Source organism: Stegodyphus dumicola, chromosome X2 (genome assembly GCF_044657685.1).
Source record: "Stegodyphus dumicola isolate Sdum_Otavi_A_Nest chromosome X2, ASM4465768v1".
Taxonomy (NCBI): Eukaryota; Metazoa; Arthropoda; class Arachnida; order Araneae; family Eresidae; genus Stegodyphus; species Stegodyphus dumicola.
In genome coordinates, this window is record NC_140781.1 from 125060536 (window position 1) to 125087007 (window position 26472).

The 26472-nt window shown below is 34.3% G+C and overlaps 1 protein-coding gene across 2 annotated transcripts in view; it reads left to right on the forward strand.

The window, feature by feature from the left end:
• Window positions 1-26472, forward strand: part of LOC118197094 (protein FAM91A1) — a 169635-nt gene that overhangs the window by 92038 nt on the left and 51125 nt on the right. For both annotated transcript variants that reach the window (XM_085809656.1, XM_085809657.1), the window contains 5 exons: window positions 5574-5683; window positions 7843-7940; window positions 14651-14745; window positions 18871-18957; window positions 19118-19335. In XM_085809656.1, coding sequence (XP_085665782.1) covers window positions 5574-5683; window positions 7843-7940; window positions 14651-14745; window positions 18871-18957; window positions 19118-19335 — 608 coding nt within the window. The remainder of the gene's footprint in view (window positions 1-5573; window positions 5684-7842; window positions 7941-14650; window positions 14746-18870; window positions 18958-19117; window positions 19336-26472) is intronic.

Genomic DNA, 26472 nt, shown 5'->3' on the forward strand with positions numbered 1-26472 from the left:
CAGGATGATTTGTTCAAAACTGCAAACCTCATAGAATCAGGATGATTCTGCTCAAAATTCAAACATCACTTCTTCGTTTGACTAGTGGGCCTTTTAAAATTCCACCGCTGCTGCCATCAGTTGTACCATAGTCTTGTCTCCGTCAAAGAAACAAGACCTGTTCTAGGCTAAATATTTATCTTTATATACAACAATGTACAGCTTACAATTTAGAAAACTTTAAAATACATTTTCACTACAGTAGAGCGCGCAAACCAGCGTTCACTCTTTCTCTTTCACATCTCTTTTTTTTTTCTCCCACCTGCAACCAGGGGTGAAAGTCCACTTCAATCTTCCGGCCGAGGCGAGAAGAGGGTCCTCTGTCCCTTCTTTTAGGGTTTGTGACCAAGTGTTCTTCAGAGAAGGGGACTATTACAGCAACCAGACTTGGCCAACAGAAAGAGATTTGTGTTCCATTATGACAATGCACAACTATACATATTTTAATGACCTGGAACAAACTGACGGAACTTGGTTGGGAAGTTTTGATGCACCCACCATATATCCTGGACTTTGCACCATCTGACTATCATTTGTTTCGGTCTCTGCAAAACTCTGTTGATGGTAAAAAAAATTGGCTGACCAAAGCGTTGCTACAAATCACTTGGCCAAGTTTTTTGACAGGAAACCACAGAAGTTCTGCAATGATGGAATTATGAAGCTACCCGAAAAATGGCCAAAGTCATAGATAATAATGTTCAATATGTAGTTGATTAAAATTGATTTTCAATAAAGAAAATTTATGTTCAAAAATGTACCAAAAAAGCAGGGAGACTTTTTATATGACCCAATATATATAACATTAAAGAATGTAAGGCCAAATTCACCGTGTTTTGATTTTGTATTTAAATTTACTTCTACTTAAAAATTTATATTATGAGGACATATATTCAAGCTAAAAATTCTTTAAATGGTGATTTTTTTAAAATTTGAAACTGATAATTCTATAACTTGAAATGTATGGCAAAGGTTTTTAAAATTCTCATATTTAAAGACCTATATGAAAGTTTGAAGCCATTTTTTGTTTGCTCAGAATTGTGGTATATTTTAAAGTGCCTCAGTCTGTGTGTATTGTTTTTTGACCTGAAGGTAAAAGAAATCTCTAATTATGAGATTTATGCAGTGTCATAAGCTTTACAGTTTACATTATGTATTCATGTTAAGATTTTATGTAGATCACTCACTATGTGTTTAATACAGTTATGCCTCTGTATCCATAGTATTAGTTATATGTGGTTTATAGTGAGGAAGGAAAATCATTGCTGAAGTATTGAAAGTGTATTCTGTGTGAGAGTAACCACAGCATAGTGAAATATATCTATTCAGGCCTGCTCAGCAATTGCAACCATAAGCTCTTGTGTGCATGTTTTGGATAAGTGTTATTAAATAAGGGGATGAAAATGGTTTGTCTAGAACCTTAAATTTGCAGATCAGTTATCAAATATGTAGTCTTTATCTTGCACTTCTGCTGGATAGTTATGTAGTTGGCAGTGGAGGTTACAACTCTTGTTTGTCACACAATATTTCATTCATATTGTTTTCTGTACCAAACTGTGTAGTAATTTACTTGTATTCTGCATCTGACACTCTCTGTGTTCTCAGTACCACATTATCTTATTACTGCTTTCATGTGCAGAAATATTATTTATCATGATGTTACCTCTTATGACTAGTGTCTGTGCTTCCAAACTTTGGAGAAACAGTAAACTTGGCTCTGTTTATCTATGTTATAAAAATATCGCATTGTATATTGTGTTCATCATTTTCTGTGATCTGTGTGAAGATTTACAGTATATTCCTTGCATATATCGAACTAATACTACAGCTGTATGCAAAATACAAAAAGATATTTATCAGTTGTCTTGGTTCAATTTTTTTTAAGCCTTTTGATGACAGTTTGGTAATCCTATTTCTCATCTCTATCCCCCCCCCACAAGCCCAAAAAGGATGTTAGTCCCAAATGGGATATTAGTCTCAAAATGGTATTTTGTGTTGAATCACAATGAACAGCATATCACTTTTAAAATTGCTGTACCAAATATTATTGCTATATGTTATATTTAAAGAAATTAAATAATGAAGAATCTGCATGAATGTGTGTATGTTGCTTGCATTGTGAAAAACAACTGTACCTAGAGCCATCAAATTTTGAATAATGTAGTCTTCCACCTGAGCATCAACGCTTGGAAGCCTGAATTTTGAATTAGTTTTATTACCTATTTCATCATTTGGAAAACTTTAACGAATTTTCGATTAACAAACTCAATGATTTAAAAACAAACAGTGGCAATACTGTATGGAATAAAACATTTTTTATTGCTGGCACACAAAACTGTCAATAAAAAATTCTATAGATATGCTGTTTCTAAATAGTTTATGATTTTGCTGTTGAATTGAGTTTTAGGTGGCATGAGTCCAAGAATGTGATATTTAATAGAAGAAGTAAATGCACAACACATTAATAATAAAAAGACAAAAAAGTTTTGTAAAGCCATCTTAGTAAGAAAACTTAACATTGATATGATTAACCGAGAAAAGACTTTAAAAAAATAAATGCAGAAAAATGTATGCCAACACTTAACACTGTGTTGGGAATTCTAAATGTATGCTGCTTTTAAAAACTTTGTAATTTTGATGTTGAATTGTATGCGGCATAAGTGCAAAGAAAATGATGCTTAATAACAAAGCTAAAAAGACAAAAAAGGGGTTAACACGAGTGTGTGTAACAGCAAACTCATAGACTGCAAGCTCAACGAGACTGTAAAAAATCTTAACAAACACTTTTGGGCGACCATTAAAACTTGAAAAACCTTTCAGATTATTATTTTTTTTTATGAAAGGTTCTTTCCTAGGGGCAATCAGTTGCACATTTTCTTCTGCTCTTACAGTACATTAATTGCACTTGCTATATTTTCTTCATTTTAGCAAGTAAACCCTTGGGTATGGATTTATTTGAGAAAATATTTGCATGTGGAACGGATATAATTTTTGGTTGCGATTCATCAATAGCTACTTCACTATCAGCAGTATAAAGGTAACAAAATTTATTATTTAGGTAATCCACTATATTTCTAATCTTTCTTATTCTGTCATCTTTATTTTCCTTTTCATTATCCGTAAAATGTAGAAATTTTGAAATATCAAAAAACGTATCGCGTGGCATAGTACTGGCAAAAATTGGAGTACTTATTGCATATCTTTTTGACCAATACATATACATTTTTGGCTTCTTCATTTGCGACATCAAGATACATAATGCAATATGTTTCATTTCATCAGAACTTACAGGAAACCACCTTTTTTTTTTGTTTGTTTGTTACACAACCTTCTTTTTCTATCACTTGTCTGGCATATCTATTCGTCTCTTCTACTATAGTGTCCCAAAAATCTTCATTCAAGACTTCTTTCAAAACATCTAATATCACTGTTCGATAAACGTCTTGTGCATCTTCGAAACCTTGATATTACATTACAATTGTCATCATTTTCTAGTTCAATATCATCTTCATCGCCTTCGCTTTGTATTTCATTGTAATTGTCAATTTCAGGATCACTAAACCATTCTTCTTTAGATTTCTCAAAGTCACTTTCGCTATCACTATCGTAAAATATATTCCTTGTTTTTGACATAATGGGGCAGTGTATCGTAAATAATGTTCACTGAAATACTGTAATTGCCTCTTCTAAAATGACTGATACAAGCTACAATGAAATGAACAGAATTGTGCCTAACCTTAAATAACGTCTTAGACACGTCATCCGCTCCTAGGGGGGGGAAAGTGAATGATTTGTCTGAAACGTCAAATGTACCCAAGGGGTTAAGTATTTAATTAGTGTAGACAAAGAAGTGTAACATACAGGGGTTGGACAAAAATATGGAAACCCCTTTAAAAAAAAACATGTTCCTTTGCTTAATATGGTGTAGGAAACCCGTTGGCATCCAAAACAGCTTGCAGTCTTCTCGGAATGGATAAATACAGTTCCTGTATGTTTGCCAAGGGAATATTATACCATTCTTCCTGCAAAAAACGGTGGCAAGTTCAGATAACGTTGGCGGTGGATAACGAGAACGCACTTTCTGTTCCAATGTAGACCACAAAGGTTCGATAATATTCAGGTCTGGTGACTGTGGTGGCCAGGGGAGATGGGACAACTCATCCTCGTGCTCAGAAAACCAGTCCTGGACAATGTGTGAACAGGGGCTTTGTCGTCTTGGAAGACACTATCACCATCGGTGAACAAAGTTTGTACCATGGGATGAACTTGATCGGCCAAAATGTTCACATAAGTCTTGGCAGTCATGTGCCCTGACACAGTTATCATGGGGCTAGCAGAGAACCACGATATGGCTGCCCAAACCATAACAGAACCCCCCCATGTTTCACTCTTGGCAACAAGCAGTCTGTATTATAGGCTTGCGATGGCGTTCTCCAGACGTAAACTCGGCCAGAAGTGGGAAACAATGTGAAAGAAGACTCGTCAGACCATATTACTCGCTTCCACTGCTCTATAGTCCAGGCTTTATGACTTAAACACCACCTTTTCCTGTTACGGCATTAGCATCACTGATGAGTGGCTTCTCAATTGCAGCACGGCCAGCATTTCCCTGTTTATGAAGCTCCCTTCTAATTGTTTTGGTACTCACAGGGTTCGGTAACACAACATTCATTTCAGCAGAAACTTTTGCAGCTGTGGTCTTCTTATTTTTCGTCGCAATTGCCCTTAATGATCGTCTGTCACGATCACTCATGACACACTTTCGTTCATGCTGTGATTTATCAGATGATGTTTTTCCGCTTTTCAAATATGCGGAATAAATCTTCGATACAGTACCTCTTGAAACACTAAACATCTTGGATACCTTGCTTACGGAAGCACCTACCATACGTGCTCCAACAGTTTGCCCACGTTCGAAGTCTGTTAACTGTGACATAATGCAATGACAACCTCATATAACAGTACTCCGACAACAACTGAACTGTTTAGCACATTTACAAAGTTGTATAGGTGGCGTCAGTAGTTGAAAACGCCAGCGCCACCTACATATTTCATTAAAATCAATCTTTCTTTTCAAACATGCATTTCACAAGGTGTTTCCATATTTTTGTCCATCCACTGTACAAAATTAGCCTTGAATGGACCCAATAACTATAACTGTCTTTCAAGGTTTGGTAGGATTAACCAAATGTCATTAAAGAGGTTTTTATCCTCAAAAAGATTTTTGGAGGCAGAAAATTATCATGTAAATGTGATCCAGAATAACTGCCTTTAAAAGCTGAATCAGAAAATTATTGTAACTTTTTTCCTTTAAATTGTTTAATAATAAGTTGAGAAAGATTTAATTTAAGGTTATTTCAAAATTAGCTGAAATTAAGTTTGCCAATTTTTCAGTCTGTATGTATTGTTTGTTTGCATGCAGAAATTAAATTTTTATTAATAAACTTAAGTTTAAATAAAAAATTCTCAGAGTAATGTTTCATAATGAAAATTGTAGTATGATGTTAGATTCTGCAATCTTATATTATTTTTTTCAGAATGCTGTGTCAATGTATTGCCGTTTGGGATTTGCACGCAAAAAAGGGCAGGAAGACCTTACCAATTTGCATCCTTCTTGGCAAAAGCAGAGTTCCTCAAAAAATTCAAAGTAAAACTTTAATATTCTAATATATAAATCTTTTAATTGTAGTTCAAACTTACATTTTGTATTGAATAATGCTCCATTGGCTTCTAAAATTGCTGTACCATAAAAAGACAAGTAAGAGAATTAGATTTACTATATTATAAATACATTACAGTAAAAAAATTTGAGAATTTTGAGCTAAGAACATGCAGAATTGAGCACCGTGAGCATCTCCTTCTGGCAACAAAAGCTGCTGTTATACATCTGGGCATAGTGTTGAACAAACTTTGGATGGCAGTTAAAGGTATTGCAGTCCACTTCTTTGTCAGAGTTCATTCGTTTTAGTGGCTGGGGAATGTTGTCATGGCAGTCTCTTTGCAATCATTGACCTAGCATTTTTCATTGATGAAAGATGAGAACACTCTGACCAAGGCAAGAGTTAAATGTCCCGTGTATTAAGGAAACATAGAACAGCATGGAAAAAAGTGATCTTGCATTATCATGTTGAAAGATTAGGTGACAGAGAACTTGAAGATATGAAGAATATTGGCATTAAATCCTCAGTAATGTGGATGATGAAAGTATCAAATTTGTTGATTAGAAGTGAATGGGATGTGACACCCCACATCAGTCCTGGTTTCTTGGCTGGTATGACCACAGAGAATACAAGCTTCCAATGCTCATTATCTTTGGTGCCTTCACAAGTGCATACATAGCCTGTTTATGCCTCCACATGTGCACATATGACCATCATGATGTTGTATGCAAAAGTAGGATTTGTCAGAAGAGACAGTGTTAGAGGATTGAAATATCTGTGTACTAGTGAATATAGCATTGTAATTGCTGTCTTCTTACAGGACATCTATGGCATTATGTATTGTTGCAGCATACTTGGTGGTATGCAGCACATCCCAAATCCTGACACCCCATTCCTTCATGTATGTGCTTTGGCTGACAATTATTAATAATGATGCTTGGCACAGCTGTTGTGTCAAGCATTGGTAAATGGAGCCATTAAGATATGGTATGTTTCTGTGTTTCTGGCACCTATGGACCCATGGACTAAAATTCTTCTTGTAGTCATTTAATCTTTTCTTCAGTGATGAATTCTGTATTGCACATTATGTGCACCCATTATAGCTGGAAAATCAGATTTTGCTGAGCACTGTATGGTTTTATGTATAATTAATCAGTTATTTTGCTTGTACTGTGACTGTTACTTTTATCTGCTCCTACCAGGATGCAAATTAATTGATGTATTTAATTTTAAAGCTCCTGAGTTCAAACAAGACCTTGTGGTAGCTATTACTGACCATCTTGCTACTGTTTCTTCCAGTATGTGATTTACTTGAAACGGTGTTAGTCATAATTGCTTTCGTAGGTTGAGGGTCCAAGCAAAAGCTTGCAGTTGTATTGTCTTGTCAATTTCATATTTTAATACTTTAAATTTTACCTTAAGCTTTGTTTATCGTTTCCACAATCTGCAGAGTTTGATTTCTGGTATCACATATTATATAACTGTTAGGCTGTTCTTTACCCATGCTGTTCTCCAACAGAGAAGGTTTATGTTTGAGTTACTTTACTGAAAGATTAAGGTGAGGGTATTAAGTTGCCTGGCTGTCTTCATGGATCCACTGATTCTAGTTAAGATCCATGCAACTATAGTAATTTAACCCTTGTCCCTGGGGGGGGGGCATATATGTCCCATGTATGCATGCTATTAAATGAGGCTCAAAGAAATTTAGTCTATTATAGAGATTAAAATTTAACTACTTCCTGCAGAATATGGAATGGCAAACTCTGTCAGATTATTCTTGTGTCCCTTGCTGGCTCAATAGTCGACTAAATGAATGCAAGACATAACAATTTATTCTCTATAGACCATGGGAAAAGTTTGAGCTATCAGTTAAAATATTTTATATTAAAACAGTGAAAATTTTCAGTGCATAATTGTCTTTAATATCATGTATTATGTTTGGAATTTATGTTATTTTTTAAAATGGATACAGATGTTCAGAATGTATATTTACAAGACTTATGTTATATCTTCTGTGCCAGACTTGCGTATGCAGAATGGAATCCAGATATTGTTAATTGTATTTTTTTGTTTGTTGTTGTTCATAAAAATGTAGATTTTTTTTAATATATATAACTGTTTTTGTATGGCTTTTGTGTAATTCTAGGTCTGATACCAGTGAGCAAAATGAAAACCTCATAAAATTATTAGAATCTGATCTTGATAACTGGGCTCCATCATGTGAAACTGATACACATGATCAAGGTTAGTTGGTTTCCATTATTTCTCATAATTTAGCTTTATTTATGAGAACAGCCCAACTGTTTTTGCTGAAAAATAATTATCTTTGTAAGTATATGAAGTCAGTAATATACAAAAGTTGTAAATCCCTGTAAAGGTCTGATGATGCAGTAGCTAGCATGTTGCTCAGCAACACCACAGGTCTGGGATTCGATCCTTGGGCTGGGCAGGATCGACTCAGCCTTTCATCCCTGCAGTGAATCTATAAAGTGAGTACCAAGTTCACTTGGGGACTTCAGTTGTGGTTGTCCAGGCCGAGATGCTCAAGCACCCTGTAGGGTGACTGTCTAGAAAGCAGATATTAGGGCACTGGCCGGCCATGGCTCTCTAAGGGCTGTTTGTGCCGCTGGGTTTAGTTTTTTAGAGTTAGTTTTTAGTAAATGCCTTTTGTGGGTGCTTAAAATTATGTTTAGAATATTTTTGCAACCTGAAAGTTGGGTATCTTTGATTAATGTTCCATTATATAACATAATTTGCATTAAGTTTTTTATTTTTTTTTATTTATTTATTTTTTAATGTTTAAAATATTTTAACATGTAAATATTAATGGTGTAAAACTGTGGTCTACAATTTTTTAATTTAAACAGGATTTGAAGGACTAGATATGATGCAGTTACATATCGTTAACATATTTCCTGTTTATATGGCAAATATATATGAAATTGGCATTAAATATATTACTTTTGAAATAAGCATATTGCTAAGATATTTCATGTTAAGTTATGAGAAAAATTATAAGCTTATTTTGAAATTAAAGTAGAGTTGTGCAATGCGGTGATAAGAAATTTGAAAAAGAAACACCTGAATCCTCTCCCGACCCAAACAGTTGTTTTCCATTTTATTAATACAGTCAAAAGTCGTTAATTCGGACACCCATAATCCGGACCTCAAAGCTAAAAACTTTCTGCGCACGCGCCACGTTGGCACATGCGCACAGGCGTTTTACGCGTGCGCATAAGACCTTGACTACTGCGCATATGCGTGTGCGCAAGTGCAGAATACGTTTTCGCCTGCGCGTTTAATGTACACTCATGTCCAAAATTATCTTTACATACCCAAAAATGATGATATTCAATGAAATATCGAAGCAATGTGATCCGTATTTGCACAGAATGTGTGAAAACCAAGCCTAATTAGCATTATCCAATCAAAAGTAATCAAACGGTTTGTGATATGCAAATCTAGGCGTTACATCATCCAAGGGTGAATCAAGCGCTTTGCGCAAACTGAATATTTGAGTGAATTTCTGCAACATAGCGTTTGATTTCAGTGTGTAGGGACTCAAAGCGGTTTGTTATGGCTTCAAAGTATCATTTGGAAGAATCTGTAAAGTGGCGAATTATCGGCCGTTTAGAAGCAGAGCAGTCAATCATGGAAACAGCCACATGTCTGAATATTTCCAGACAGACAGTCTCTAAGCTATGGAAACAGTTTCAAAATGATGGTAGTGTTGTAAGGAGGCCTGGACAAGGTCGGAAACGAATGACAACTGCTTCTGAAGATCGGTATCTGGCATTAACTGCCCGTCGTAACAAAAAGGCTACTACTCGCCAGTTACGTTCAGAGCTTGCAGCCGCCACTGGAACTGTTGCATCACGGCAAACAATATACAGAAGGCTTAATGAAAAAGGCCTCTATGCCAGAAAGCCAAGGGTATGTGTTTTACTGTCTTCACAGAAAAAGAGAGATCGCTTTAACTGGTGTAAAGAACATCAAAACTGGACTGAACATCAATGGTCTCATGTTCTCTTTACTGATGAGTCGCGGTTTAGTTTAACTGGTGATTCTAAACATGTTTACATCTGGAGGGAGTCAGGAACATGAAATGATACCTCGAACATTGTGGAACGTGACCGTTTCGGTAGTGGAGGTGTGATGGTATGGGGTGGAATAATGATCGATGGACGTACGCCCCTACACGTGTTCAGCAGCGGATCTGTGACAGGCCAGATATATCGCGATGAGGTCTTAGATCCTTATGTAAGACTTTTCAGGAATGCATATGGAGCTGACTTTTTATTTATGGATGATAATGCCCGTCCACATCGAGCAAACCTCGTTGATGAATTCCTTGAAAGTGAAGACATTAAGCGAATACCTTGGCCACCAAACTCTCCTGACCTTAACCCGATAGAGAACTTATGGGTCTACCTTGGAAGAGCAATTGCACGTATACATCCTCCTCCTAGAGATGTAAATGCTCTGAAGACGGCATTGCTGGAAGAGTGGAGATTAATTCCCCAAACTGTGGTTAACAACGTTATTTCCAGCCTTAAAACACGTTGTGATATGTGTGTACAAGTCAGGGGAGATCATATTCCATATTAAATTCATAAGACTTAATTCTTTTTCTGAATCATTCCTTTTTTTTCTTAACTCTCTTTGTCACACTTTATTACCATTTTTATTGTTTCATGCTACAATTTTATATCATATGAGGTGATCTTCAATGTTTTCTTTTGCATTTATGTGTCATCATGTTATGTATGATTCCACCAAAATTCATTAAATTATAAGTCATAGTCTCTGAGAAATCCGTGAATTTATGCATGTAAACATAATTTTGGACATGAGTGTATAACGGAGAGTGTAAGCTAAAATTATCTAATTATCTATTTCAGTTAATGTTAATGATTGCATTGTTAATTAATCTTCGAATTGGATCCCGCTTATTATTTTTTGCAGACTGTAAGAGCAATTTTATAAAAGTAAACTTGAAATTTCGATTATGTCAAATAGAATTTCCGATGCTGGAACTTCCAAAGGATCTACAAAACAAAAGTATGTTTCGATGTCCAACAAATAAAAAGTGGAATTGCTCCAAAAAATGGATAAAGACATGAAGAATGTGACAGAGAGGTTAGTGAAAATGAAAAAATTTCGATTGACAAGTTAGTCAGGATTCTCGGCACAGCAATTAACGGGACTTGAACAGCGGAACTTTGTAACTGAACAAGAAATTATGTCTGTTTATAGAATTAAGGAGAAAGTATTATCACATAAAACGAAGCAACTTAAACAACTTACATTGAAAGAAATGTTTAATAAAGTAAACAAATAAATATTAAGCTTTTTTTTTTTTTTTTTGTAAATTTTTATCATAATTGTTCTTTATTTCATAAATTATGGTTTCATATTTTTAATTTTAGAATTTCTGCATGCCATCTTACGAGATTTAAACTGATAATCTATAATCCGGAATCGCCGAAGTCCCAACGAGTCCGGATTAACGACTTTTGACTGTAGTTATATAGTATCCATTTTATTAGTATTTATACATTTTTCACTGTACAAGCAAGGTAGAAAGCCTTTGGATAATTCCATAATTGCCAGCCACAAGTACGATATTGATGGATATGTGAGCAAAACAGACTTAACTGTAGTAAAAACTTTTAGAAAATGCAAGCATCTCCAAAATATAAGTTATGTTACTACAGATCAAGAGTTATTAAGTTAATTGTATTCTGTTATGAAGAGGGGGGTGGTGAATTAATGCTTTAAAAGATAAATTCAAAGAAAATCCCTAGTTAAACTTTAGGTAAACATCACTGGATAATATGAGAAGCTTTCTAACAAGATGCTAACATTTCTGTTGGCATTTGCAGGACATGTAATTAATAAAGAAATCTCTCTTCTTAAACTTTAAAAAAATAAATAACCATAATGAGATGAATGCATCTGTAAATTTAAGGCTGCATCTCATGTCGGCCAAACCTGATTTTAGTAAGTTGCTTGTCTCTCAAAAAGCATTTAATACTTGTGCTAAACACATGCAAAATATTTTTGTGTAATTTATAAATATTGTTTCAAAGCATATTAAAAATTTTCAGCAGTAAATGTAATGTGATGTGTGTACTTAAATTCCTTATTATCTTGGAAATGCATTTGCTTTGTCTGTTCTTTAGTATCCCATTACTTTAGTATCCCAATCTTGTCAGTAGGTTATTTTATGTGCAACTGGATCTGCATTAAGAGCAATTATATCAGTTAAAAGAAAATTTTGCTGATATGAAGTGTAGCTAATTTTTAAAAAGTTATCAATAAGAGTTGTAATGTATGCAAAATCTTGCAAAATTATCTGAAGAAATGTAGATAATTTGGTGGGAAGCAATTAACAATGAGAATTGGTGAAATATATGCAAAAATCATCTTGCAAGTCTCAGTAGCTGATTTTTTGGATAGTCATAATTCCTGTTTTCCCATGCCTTTAATTTACTCCATTTAGCATTTTTTAAGAATGGGTGAGAATAGATTGCCAATGAAACATTAGTGGCAGAAAAATAAAAAAAACTATTGCAGAAGAGTATTAATAGTGATGTAAATTCCACATGAGCACTTGTTAAATCAAAAATTATCAGAAATGTTTTCAGTTGTTGATATGTTAATCAATGATGCCTCAGCAAAGTAATTTATATAATTCCACTGTCTGGAGAGCTATTGCTTGATTGGAAACTAGGCAGAATTATGATGACAAAATCTGTGTAGTTTTCCTATCATAGCTTTGTCATCTAATAAATAATTACATCCAAACTGGAGAATTGTTTTAGCATCAAGGATAAAGTCATCATCTTTTCACAAATAAGAAGTTCAGCCATAAATAATGCCTGCAAGGATGACTAGGTCATTTCAGTAACAGTCAGTGTAACATAACAGAAGCTTTTCTTGGTAAAGCAGTATATATGATATACAATATGAAGTTACATAAAGTGACTGTGCTACCATTGTTTTATTTAAGTACAATACAAAAAACAGCTGGTTTAGAGGGAATCTATATTCAGTGAACAATGGTAAATTAAATGATTTCAAGATAGCAAAAGTGTAAAAATAATTTTGAGGCGACATTTGCCAGCAAAATTGTATTATAAAGCCATAGGCAGATTAGAAGGAAGTTAAAAGGATGCTGCAAGATAGCTTAATGTTGACTGTACCATAGTAAGCCAGTTATGGAACCCTTTTCTAACTGCTCCTTCAGCCTGTGCAAGACCTACTGAAGATTGGCCAAGAAGTACCATTTCTGCAGATGACCAGTATTTGTGACTTAATGCACTTCACAGTATGGACTGAAATTCCATCTCTGCTTAGATTCAGGCTAATTTCTGGAACAGGAAGGACAGCATCAGCCACGACAGTATGCAAAAGGCTACTTGAAAGGTTTGTATGCTAGGTGAATGGCATTTTGCATCCTGCTTACCTCTCCGCACCCGAGGGAGCATTTGACTTGGGCACATAGTCCATGTAAACTGGACAGAAGATCAATGGAGGTCAGTTCTGCTTACTGATGAGTTTCACTTTGCTTTACACAGTGATTCTCGGTATGCTTATATATGGAGAGAAGCAAACACTCGGTGTCTGTGTTTCAAGAGAGCAAATAGTAGAAACTAGTTCTTCTCCTTTCCTTCCTTCCTGCATGGTATTTCTGGTTTTCAATACTACTGAATTTTTGTGTAAAAATTCTTTCACCTTAATGTTATTAACAAAATTATAAATTAAAATACATTATACACTACTAAATCACACAAAAAAAAAAGAAAAAAAATCACTGACTACCATTTAAAGAAAAAATATCATCCTCAAATTATTGTAATTTATTTATTAACCGACCTTTCAATGCAAGTTGTAATAATGTCAGAAATTACAATTTTGGGAATTAAATGTGTTATTCCATTTTTGTAGTATGAGAATCAAACTTTTATATATATAAATATATGATATGTATATTATGTATATATAAATATATATACATATGATACATATAAATATATTATATGTATAAAACATTTTCTTATGTATGAGTATAGGGACCAAGGGAACTAAACAAAAAGTTGTTTCATATTTTTAATAAAAATTAATTTAAAAATAGGAAAATGGGAATCTTATGTCATTTTAAACTTTTTTGTAACTGGAAGTATATCTATGATGAATGATGGTAAAAATAAAGGCTGTGTAAGGACTTTTGTTGAAATGCTGCATGTAAATTTCATCAAACATATTTGCAGTGTGATGAACAGACATCCTATACCTCCCATTCATTCGTAAATTGCATGCCAAATTGAGAATAGCTCTTTTATTAGAGAATGGAGAATTTCACAAATTTTACTGCATCCTTGTCATATAAAACATGCTGCATTGTTAAACCTTAAAATAAGTTATACCTTGTTAAAAATAGCCAATCCAATATTATTTCATTGTTTCAGAAACATAGAGCAAATGTATGTTTTCATTTTTTCTTGTATTTTTTTAAATGCAATCATTAAATAGATAAAGCTACTGAACAACACAATACTCATGATAGGTTCGATTCCTGTTGACTGAATGGAGTGGCTGTATATATATATATCATGGTTTTTGTCTATACATAACTTGAATACAAACAGCTCTGCATAGAAAATCTATGAAGAGCTTTGTATTCCTTTTATTTGTCCCATCTGAGGCTAATATTATTCAATTGATTTGCTGCAATAAAGAACCTAATCTTTTATGTTTGATTAAAATTTAATATAGTTATTTTTCCATTTGCACACTTTTACTTCATATTGGTATTTTATTCTACAAACTTTGTGTCATAGAATAATTGTAAAAATTCATTATCTCAGAATTGTTTTAAGCAGTATGTATAAATAATTTGTAGCATTAAACATGCTTAATCACTCATGTATCAGTGTAATTAATTACAGTGCCAACAATTCTATCCAGTGTCCCTTTGAAGCGAATAGGATTTCTCTTTGACTCAACTTTGACTGCATTTCTAATGATGGGAAATTTATCTCCGGTAAGTGATGTTATTTTAAGTTTATTATACGAATTCCAAGTAAATTTGAATCCACCATTCCTTTTTTCTAACTCCTTTGTAAAATTCTCAATTCACATATATAAAAATAGCAAGGCATTTATAAAAATCATGAGGCTAGTAGGAAGAAAGCCCCCTGTTAGCCTTACTTTAACATTTTGTGTGTTACATGCTTGGTATCAGAATAAGTTCAATCCTAGTCTGTTATTTAATATTTAATTATTGTAACAAAATAAAGACCTTTATATCTTGCCATCATTTTATTGCTCATATCATTTGTCTTGAGCACACTTGTAGAGACATTAGGTATTTTGGAAACAGGAAAGATGAAAAATATGCAATGCCTTTGCCGAGAATTGAACCGCGGACATTTCAATTATGCATTGAGCGTGCAGACCACTACACCATGAAGGCTCGCTAAGAAGACAGGAGAAATACCTTATACACTGATGTTGAATAAGTATATTTTAGCGATTTTTGAAAGTTAGTAAGCTGTTTGTCTAAAAGTTGACTACATAGGTACGAGGGCTATCCAGAAAGTAGATTACGTTTTGGAATAAAAAAATAAACAAAGTATAGGAAACAAATTTTATTATATACAGATGAAAGCCACACTCAAATATTACTTTTCTACATAGTCACCATACAAATTAAGGCATTTATCGTAGCGATGTACGAGCTTGGAAATTCCTTCGTCGAAAAATTCGGCCGCCTGCGCCTTCAACCACTTCGTTACCTCTTCTTGCAGCTGTGCGTCATCATCAAAACGCTGCATAGCCAGCCACTTCTTCATTGCTGGGAATAGGTGGAAGTCGCTCGGTGCCAGGTCGGGACTGTACGGCGGATGAGGAAACAACTCCCACTTAAAAGATTCAAGAACTTTACGAGTGACATTTGCCGTGTGGGGCCAGGCGTTGTCGTGAATCAACAAGATCTTAGAACTCAACATTCCTCTGCGCTTGTTTTGAATTGCTCTTCTGAGTTTTTGGAGAGTTTGGCAATACCTTTGAGAGTTTATTGTAGTGCCTCTTTCCAGGAAGTCCACCAAAATTACACCTTTTCTGTCCCAAAAAACAGTCGCCATCATCTTCCTTGCCGACATTGTTTGCATGCATTTCTTGGGTTTTTGGGGAGAACTTGTGTGCCCCCACTGCATTGATTGCAATTTCGTTTCACAGTTCACATGTTTCACCCATGTTTCGTCACCAGTAACGATGCGATCGAGTAAAGAGTCACCATCCTTATGGTAAGCGTCCAAAAAGTTCAACGCTGCAGCCATTCGCTGATTTTTGTGGTCCTCTGTCAAGATTTTTGGAATCCATCTTTGCACAAAACTTGTGGTAACCAAGCTTTTCGCTGATGATTTCGTGCAACAAACTTCGCGAAATTTGTGGAAAACTCAAAGAAAGTTCCGTTATTGTGAAATTTCGATTTTCACGGACTTTAGCATCGACTTTTTCGAGAAGTTCGGCGGTCACTATGCTGGGTCTCCCACTTCGATCTTCGTCGTGAACATTGGTTCGGCCATTTTGAAATCTTATGACCCACTGACGCACTCCACCTTCAGTGATAATGTTGTCCTCATACACTTCACGAAGCTGCCGATAGATTTCTATCGGTTTACAGTTTTTTGCAGTCAGAAACCTTATTACTGAGCGCACCTCGCAGCTCGCGGGATTTTCAATTAACGCAGACATTTCAAACCGTCACAGTATCTGAACGGAGCACAGCACGAACCTCTCACTAGCACGGCTAGATGCAGACTGAGCTGCGCAACGCTCTGACCCCAAGATGGCCGCGCTAGCCCCGCCCATAGCGGACACAGACGGAAACGTAATCTACTTCCTGGATGGCCCTCGTACTTTACCTACTGGTAAATGACATTAGTAATCATTTTTGTGCTGACAGAGAACATGGTTTTCATAATTACAGAGCATGTGGTGTGGCCTTAAGAATACTAATGTTGTTTTCAGTATCATAGAGTGTGTTTATTGTTGAAGTGTTTTGTGTTAAGTTCCCCGCTACACCTGTGCAAGTAGCTGAAATGTGAGTCATCAGTCACTTTCAAGACACTGAAACTGTTGCTGAAAAGAAGCAAAACAAGCATTCTTCAACATTGAGTGAAGGGAATATGAGAAGTACTTGCATTACTTGAACAGTCTTTAAGGCAAGCCTGCATAAATTATTATTGCAGACAGGAATGTGTTGTGGGAGTGCACAAAAGGCCAAAGAATTAAAGTCTACGTGTATATTGAATACATTGCATACAGGAACTGAAAACATCAGGTAATCTTAAAAGAATAAGTTACTGTCAGTAGTTTATCAACCAGATGGAAAGTAATAAGATGAGCATACTGGATAATGTGCTTTTAGTGATGAGATAAATTTTCATGTTAGGGGTTACACCAGTAGTCCAAATAACAGCTGTTGGTCAACACAAAATCCATACATCTTTCATGTATCATTGCTGCATTCCCAGAAGTTAGGGATTGGTAGGCATTTTCTCAATGCCACATAGTGGGCCCAATTTTTTTTATGAAACCGTTTGCAGTCTGACATACCACAGAATAATTTGGAAGTTGGTAGCTTTTCTCTAGCCTAATGAATGCTGTAGTTATCTGCAACAAGACGATACAACATACCATACATCCAAAAAGACATTTTTGAGGATTGCTTGATTTCAGAAGGTCTGGTTCCCCTCACTTCCCTGATTAAGCATTAAAAATAATTCTGTATTCATGTATTAACACAACCTTGGTAGAAGTCACCAAATTTTCAGAATGTGCCTAACTCTAGCAACCATTTGCATAACTCTTTTTTAGCAACCATGCTCATAACAGTCCTTCAATCAAGAAACGCTGCCATTTTTGAATATGTTCTTTTTGTTGTATTCTAAGTTCCATTGGTGTCTTAAACATAGTTTTAAAATATAAGCTTCTCGAATATCCCAGCAATGGGAAAAACTGCAGTAAAATTTCTTCAGGAATACATAATGTCAGAGCAAATGCCTTTCCTAGATAGCCGCTGTTACCGAGGATTGTACGAAGCCGAATCTACACGATTCTCCGATTTTTTTTTAAAGCTAAAACAGATCACTGTGTACTAAATATAGTACTAAATTAGAATAGCACTAAAAAATTACTAGAAGATTTGAACACGAATGTGTTTTATTTTTTAATGTTTCATCATGTGAGTGTTATTAATTCAAATTTGTATTTTAAATAATTTTTCAAATTTGTATTTTAAATATTTAAAATGTTTTCTTTTAAAATATTAATAATGTTTATAAATTTATGATAAATATTGGTAATTTGGTAATCTTTGTAAAAGAAAAGGCATGAAAACTAGCAGCTTGCACCCTATAAGCAACTTTTACCTTTTTATCTGTAAGAAATAACCAGTTCGCACCAAGGTGGTTGTGTTTAAACGTAAGTACCAAAAATTCTTTGGAGTTTTAAAAAAGGCACTTGTGTCAAGAAAATCTGTGCAAAGTGCTTGGAGCAAGCCATTATATCAGAGATCAATTTCATTAGCTTTGATGCCCTAAAAAGTTGTTGAAAGTATGGTGTGAATGCTTCAGACCCATCTTCAGAAAAATAGTGGACATTTCCAACACTTGCTGTAAAGACATTTTATCATTTGTGCATAACTACATTTCATGATTAAGACACAATAACATGCCGAATAAATACTAATTCAGAAGTCAAATAACAAAAATCAGCGTTATATTTTCAAAATTTTCACAGGACTAGTTTCGATGGTTTCACCGAACCACCATCCTCAGCTGCAAAACTGCAAAACCTCAGCTGCAGCTGAGGATGGTGGTTCGGTGAAATCTTCGAAACTAGTCCTGTGAAAATTTTGAAAATATAATGCTGATTTTTGTTGTTTGACTTCTGAATTACATTTCATGAATCGAATCAAATGTACCTCTGTATTATAATCCATATTGCAGCTGTAGTATATGGTATATCATGATGTACATCATAAAATGATCACGTTATTTCCTACAATTCCTGAAATCTGATTTGTTTGTTATTCTATAATATATATTAGCATTGCTAATGACATGGGTATACTAACATTGTTATTTTTTTTAAATTATAGGGACTGAAAAGTCATGCTGTTACAATGTTTGAAGTTGGCAAATTGTCAGATGAATCTCTAGATAGTTTTTTAGTTGAGTTACTGAAGGTATTTAGTTGTTCTAATCAAAGAAATTTCATGCATGCAAGTTACGTATTTTATAATCTGAAATCATAAGTTAAAAATTAAAAGGAAAACTTGTTTTGCTTCTCATATTAAATAATGCTTTTCTTTTTCTGTATATTCAATATTTTATGTATGCAAATAGGTTGCTGATGTTGGTGAAGGAGAAGCTAGAAGGTATTTTGATCATGCATTAACTCTTAGAGATACAATTGTGTTTCTTCGGCGCAATCGAGAATTGATGTCAAATTATCTTGAAAATACTGGTACTTCTTCTGGCTTAGGACTTGATTTACTGAGGTGTGAAAGTTTGCAAAACTTAGACCAGGAAACCTGTTCACGTCTGTTGAATAAAAACTACTGGTAGGACATTTCTGATAGAAGTATAACTTTGATTTTTTTTTTTTTTTTTTTTTTTTTTTGTATGTGTGGCTGTTTATTATTATTTTTTTAAAATTTTTAATATTCATTCATTGCCTTATTTTGGTTTGATTGAAATAATCCTTTTTTATAGCTTCTTTGCTAAATTAAGGAATTGAAAGAATAATACATTTTTATGGTATTCTTTCTAAATTTTATATTTGCTGTTTAAAAATTTTTAATGAAAAGAAATTTAATTCATTTTTGAAAATTTCTGACTAAAAGTAATGAATTCCTTTTATGCATTAGCAATTCAAAACTGGCATTTCCATTGCCATTGCAGCATCATGCTTGTTCAGAAACTCCAATCACTGCAGATTCTCCATAGTTTCTGTAAAAATTCCTTAAAAACTACTACATATGGAAAATGCTGAAAAAACTATGGCTTTTACAGAAAGGGGACAATGGGGAATGGTTTGCAAAGCGTAACTAATTTATTCATCCGATGATTGGCGGTTCATGGATCATGAGTTATGTTAAATTTATGCTATTATTGGTTTTGAAGAGTAACCAGTCATTGACTTGCAAATTCCAACCATCAGTCTTTCCAATCAAGCGCTCTACAGTGAAAGTCTTAACCTTGCAGTTCTTGTTTGCTGAAATTATGATGAGAAAACATGGCATGTGCTTCTTATAAGTTGTCATTAAACTTGAAGTTTTTAAGCTTATAAACATGAAATATGCCGTCTCAGGATAACAGGCTAAAATTATAAAGCCAGAAATTTAAGGATTCCTGTTCTACAGAATTTCAGTGCATTAAGGTGTCTAAAGTTTCTGTAAATCATGCAGTTTGCACTAGCGGCAAAGGCTTTTCAGTCGTGCATAATGTGAAAGGTGACTGTAAATAGCATTTATTTTCTTAAAGGCATAAAGAAATTAATGCAAGAAAATCAAATTAAATGTAAAATTTCTTCATAAAAGAGAGTGAAAGGATGTTGGAAAAGATAAATGCTATTTTATTCAATTTTTAATTGTCTAATTCAGTCTTTCAGTTTCAGACCATTCGAAGTAGCTTTTGAATGTGATATTTCTGAATTCTGCCTTAAGGAAAAATATCCCATTCAAATTTAACCTGTGGGAAGAAAAAATAAATTCCTATCGTAAAAGATAAATTAAAACAAAATCAAACTGCATTTCGACGAAATTTAGGTATGAAAACTCTTTAGCCATTCTTACTGAAAAGCAAAAATGCAGACAAATGAAGAACTGTTATAAAAAGATGCTCTGATTCATAACGTAAATTTGCAAAGCACATGCTACTTATAAATCTTTTCATTGGTAATTTAAAAATGGATTATAAGTATTTTGTGGATAACTATATGTATATTTCTTAATCGGTATCTGAAATTAATTAATTTTTTTTAAAAATTTCGCTGCAGAAATAAAAATCCAAATAACTCATTAAGATATAATGTTTATAAATTCTAATTTCCTCTATAATTGTTTGTGATTTAAAATATTTGCTTCAATAATATGTTAGCAGATTTAGTGATATTTCTGCTTGAGTAATGAATTAAAAGTTTCTTATTAAAATGCATATAGTTTACCAAAAATATTTTTAATTATTCAGTTTTTATATCTATGGATTTCAAGTTAAATGTAATTAATTACATTTAATGATTAATTAAAAAATATGCCTTGCATGCACATTTTCAAAGATGTAGAAATATCGTTCATGTTTTGACTACTGCCAAGTTTTGTTGTAGGTTGGAGTCTGTGCATGCTGCAATGGTCTGAATACCGATAGAAATAAAGTTACCATTTCTTGAACCAGATAAACTTTATTATGAAAAGCATAATTTTGAAGTTTTTTTCCAATATTTTTAATCAGGTGTTTCAGTCTTCTGCTATGTTTTTTAAATCGGATATGTCATAAAATAGTATTTAACTTTACAGTGTATGAAATTTTTATTTAAGTGACTATAAATGATGTGTATAACATGGGAGAAACAGTGAAAAAGAGTCTTATGCTAGTTTTGTTGAAATAATTCAATAATTTATTTTTCTTAAAAGACTGCATTATAATACGAGGGCCATCCAGGAAGTAGATTACGTTTCCGTCTGTGTCCGCTAGGGGCGGGGCTAGCACGGCCATCTTGGGGTCAGAGCGTTGCGCAGCTCAGTCTGCATCTAGCCGTGCTAGTGAGAGGTTCGTGCTGTGCTCCGTTCAGATACTGTGACGGTTTGAAATGTCTGCGTTAATTGAAAATCCCGCGAGCTGCGAGGTGCGCTCAGTAATAAGGTTTCTGACTGCAAAAAACTGTAAACCGATAGAAATCTATCGGCAGCTTCGTGAAGTGTATGGGGACAACATTATCACTGAAGGTGGAGTGCGTCAGTGGGTCATAAGATTTCAAAATGGCCGAACCAATGTTCACGACGAAGATCGAAGTGGGAGACCCAGCATAGTGACCGCCGAACTTCTCAAAAAAGTCAATGCTAAAGTGCGTGAAAATCGAAATTTCACAATAACGGAACCTTCTTTGAGTTTTCCACGAATTTCGCGAAGTTTGTTGCACGAAATCATCAGCGAAAAGCTTGGTTACCACAAGTTTTGTGCAAAGATGGATTCCAAAAATCTTGACAGAGGACCACAAAAATCAGCGAATGGCTGCAGCGTTGAACTTTTTGGACGCTTACCATAAGGATGGTGACTCTTTACTCGATCGCATCGTTACTGGTGACGAAACATGGGTGAAACATGTGAACTGTGAAACGAAATTGCAATCAATGCAGTGGGGGCACACAAGTTCTCCCCAAAAACCCAAGAAATGCATGCAAACAATGTCGGCAAGGAAGATGATGGCGACTGTTTTTTGGGACAGAAAAGGTGTAATTTTGGTGGACTTCCTGGAAAGAGGCACTACAATAAACTCTCAAAGGTATTGCCAAACTCTCCAAAAACTCAGAAGAGCAATTCAAAACAAGCGCAGAGGAATGTTGAGCTCTAAGATCTTGTTGATTCACGACAACGCCCGGCCCCACACGGCAAATGTCACTCGTAAAGTTCTTGAATCTTTTAAGTGGGAGTTGTTTCCTCATCCGCCGTACAGTCCCGACCTGGCACCGAGCGACTTCCACCTATTCCCAGCAATGAAGAAGTGGCTGGCTATGCAGCGTTTTGATGGTGACGCACAGCTGCAAGAAGAGGTAACGAAGTGGTTGAAGGCGCAGGCGGCCGAATTTTTCGACGAAGGAATTTCCAAGCTCGTACATCACTACGATAAATGCCTTAATTTGTATGGTGACTATGTAGAAAAGTAGTATTTGAGTGTGGCTTTCATCTGTATATAATAAAATTTGTTTCCTATACTTTGTTTATTTTTTTATTCCAAAACGTAATCTACTTTCTGGATAGCCCTCGTATTAACATTTACATGTTTCAGACCTGAGATTTGATGTAGAACTTGAATAGAAATTTATCATTATGGTTAATGCAACCTTTAAATACCAAACAACAGTCTTCTTTATAACTGTGCTGTAACTTAAAGTTGATAAAGATTTTACTTGTTCTGGGTTGTTTAGGCCAGTCATAAATTCTCCTATTATGTGATATTTCTGTGGGTTTTTACAGTATTTTTATGATTTAGATCATATATTTTGACTAAATTTCATCTGTAGGTGCCCAAGTTTATGTTTCTGCACTTAGTTTCAGCTGACTAGCTAAAATAAATTAACTTCAGCTGCTAATAATGGTTATCATTATATACACACTTGAACAGTTAACCGATCATTGAACTGCTTGTCTTTAAAGTTCATTATGTGTGTGCCTGTATTATAATTTCAGTATTACGTTTGTGCCTTTGTAGTAAGCATGTGTAATAGTCATCTAAAGTGATAAAACAATTGAAATATGATCTTGCACTCATTAGTTTTGTCCATGCTCAAATATGAGACTAAAACCAGTGCTTCTGCCAGCAGATCACTCAAAAATAAAAACTGAATTGAAAATTCCAAGTGAAGTAAGTTTATATTGTTTGAATTAGTAACTGCAGCATGTAGGGCCATGCAGCAGGCAAGCAACCTGTAGTAGATAACATAAAACATTTATGTGTGGGAGCTCTATGGTTCTCATCTTGTATAGATTTTTTATTTTCTTTTAATACTACCAACAGATGACTTCTAAAGAGCTCTCTTTTAAAGGACTAATGAAAAAATTACATGGCATAAAATTTTCAACAAGAGAATTTTATATTTTTTTTATTTTGCATGCAAATTTATTTGCAACAGCTCGGTAACACATGGCTGTTTTTAAGAATATCAGTAGAAAAAATTACTTTTAAAGAAACATTGGAAAAAATGACATCTCAAGAAAATTTCAGATGCAACAAATTCTTATTTACTTGTTTATTTTTATTATCATTTGCATATGTGCAGATTTATTTCCTATTATAAAGATGGTATTTACCTTATAAACTTTAAAAAATCTGTGTCTGTAACAAAGAACAAATAACGGGTTGGAGGGAAAGTTCTGTCGTATTTTAAATAGGCAGCAGGTGATTTTTCTTGTAAATAAAAAAAAAAAACATCTGGCTAGTGAGTCAATCAGAATTTTTTTTTTTTTTTTTTAGCTGCTGTATAATATAAAAGGTGCCCTTTTTTACCGTTAATCATTTACTTGTAATATTTAAAGGGAAAAACATGTCGGTAGATAAAGTGCATTTACGACACTGCATTTTATATGAATTCCAAAAATGAAGCAACGCATCTGTTGCATGTAAAAATTTATGTGCGGTATTTGGAAAAGATATTGTAAATGTTCGTACTTGTCAAAGATGGTTTAGCAAATTTCGTTCCGGGGACCTGAGCCTCAAAGAAAGTGTTCGATCTGGACGACCATCCAAGATCGATAATGATGTTTTGCGATCCATGTTGGAAAATAATCCACATTTAACAAGTCGAGAAATTGCAGAAGAGTTTGGCATTCATCATACAACTGTTGGAGATCACATTAAATCTCTTGGGTTTGTGTTAAAGCAAAGTGTTTGGGTTCCACATGAATTAACGGAAAAGAATTTGTCTGATCGTGTAAGAATATGTTCATCACATCTGATTAGACACAATGTGGAGCCGTTACTGGAGATGAAAAGTGGATTCTTTACGAGAATATTAAAAGAAAAAAATCTTACTGCAAACCAGGAACATCATCAGGAACAGTTCCAAAACCAAGTGTCCATCAACGAAAAGTACTGCTTTGTTTGTGGTGGGACAGGAAAGGTCCAGTGTATTACGAGTTGCTGAAACAGGGAAAAAACATCAACGCGGATCTGTACTGCAATCAGCTGGATAAATTGAATGCAGCTATCAAAGAAAAAAGGCCAGCATTAGCGTCCAGAAAAGGAATAGTGTTCCATCACGATAATGCTCGCCCGCATACTGCAGTGGTGACACTACAAAAACTGAATGCGTTAGGATGGGAAATCCTTAGTCACACCCCGTATTCACCTGACATTGCACCCTCTGATTATTACCTGTTCAGATCTCTGCAAAAGTATCTAACGGGAAAAAAATTCAAGTCTTTTGAAAGTGTTTCTAAGGCAGTTGCTGACTATTTTAACTCCATGGATGATAACTTCTACAAAACAGGAATTTACAGGTTACCTGGAAGATGGCAACAGGTTGTAACAAATAACGGAGCATATATAATTGATTAATATTAAACACATATTTTTATAAATGAATTCAAATATTTTCTTTAAAATACGACAGAACTTTCCCTCCAACCCTATAGTTCCCTCTTGTAATTTTGTTACGGGGAGAGAGATTTTTTTTTCCTCTAACTCAACACAAAAGTGTATTCTCTATTATTCTAAAACACCCTTTTATAATTAACTAATTCTGATGCAAATCATGCTTATTCAGCAAAAAGAATGTATGGCTATTAATGCATCTGTTGCTAGGATTATATGAAATTTGAGTATTCTGTTCATAACCAGATTTAAAATATTTTAAGTGTTATACAGGATGAATCACCTAAAACTTGTACTGCAATTATTTCTAAAATGAAAGGTGCTATTGATTTGCTGATTGCATAGAACAGAAGTTAAGATATCATAATTTGAGCCCATTCACAAGCTTTAATATTTATTAGATTCTGTATTTTTTAACAAAGTAACTTCCCCCCCTCCCAAATAGAAAAGTGACTATTGACATCAATAAAATAAAACTAATGGAAATGAAAACATCATTTTTTTCCCCAGGATTCTAGTGCAAGTAGCTTACAAGCTAGCATAATATCAAATCTCTGAATACTGATGGTTATTTGCTTTATTTAATGGCAAAGACTACAATGCTGATGTGTGTGGTTGATTTGTGTGATTATATTTGCATGTGTGTGTTGCTGATTTTGCAGTAAAATAGTTTACAATTTGTATTTTTCTCATGTGCCATGGGTTAGCACTTTATTAAGAAGTACAGAAGTGAAGAATAAAATTATGAAGATTCTAAAGAAGAAAGGGAATACTGACATTTACAGGTTGTGTTCAGAATGATGACTACCAGCTACAATACAAGCCTCCAGTCTGTCATGTAAAGATTATTCCACAGGTTGTAGCATTTCAGCTGAAGTTCCAGAACAGGCAACTATAATACATCATTTCATATCATCTGTTGTAATCAGTATGTCTTTGTAGGCAGTCTTTTAGTTTTCCCCACAGCTGTCAAATCTTGTGAGTGGGCTTGAGCAAATACTGAATATGTATACAGCTCACAGTTAGTTGTATTGAGGAAAGAATGATAATTACCATTTCATTGTTAGTAAATAAAAGTGAAAATTTATGGGCACTATGCAAACTCGGATGACTGTTATTAGAGTATTAGAATACCTGAAAAGTTTTTGAAGAAAATATTGGACTTTTTAGTATAGTATGAACAAAGATGGTGACTCTGAAATAAAAAGATAATGCGAGGCTTGAATGATACCAGTAATAAAGTAAAAAGACTGGACAGAAAGATAGTAAGCCTGAGTATACTGTAAAATGAAAGTCGGTACATAAAAAGGTGTTGAGTGATCAATGTATTATTTATTTCAATGAGAAACTATCTAGCGGACAAAAAAGTTTATATATTTTTTGTATTCCA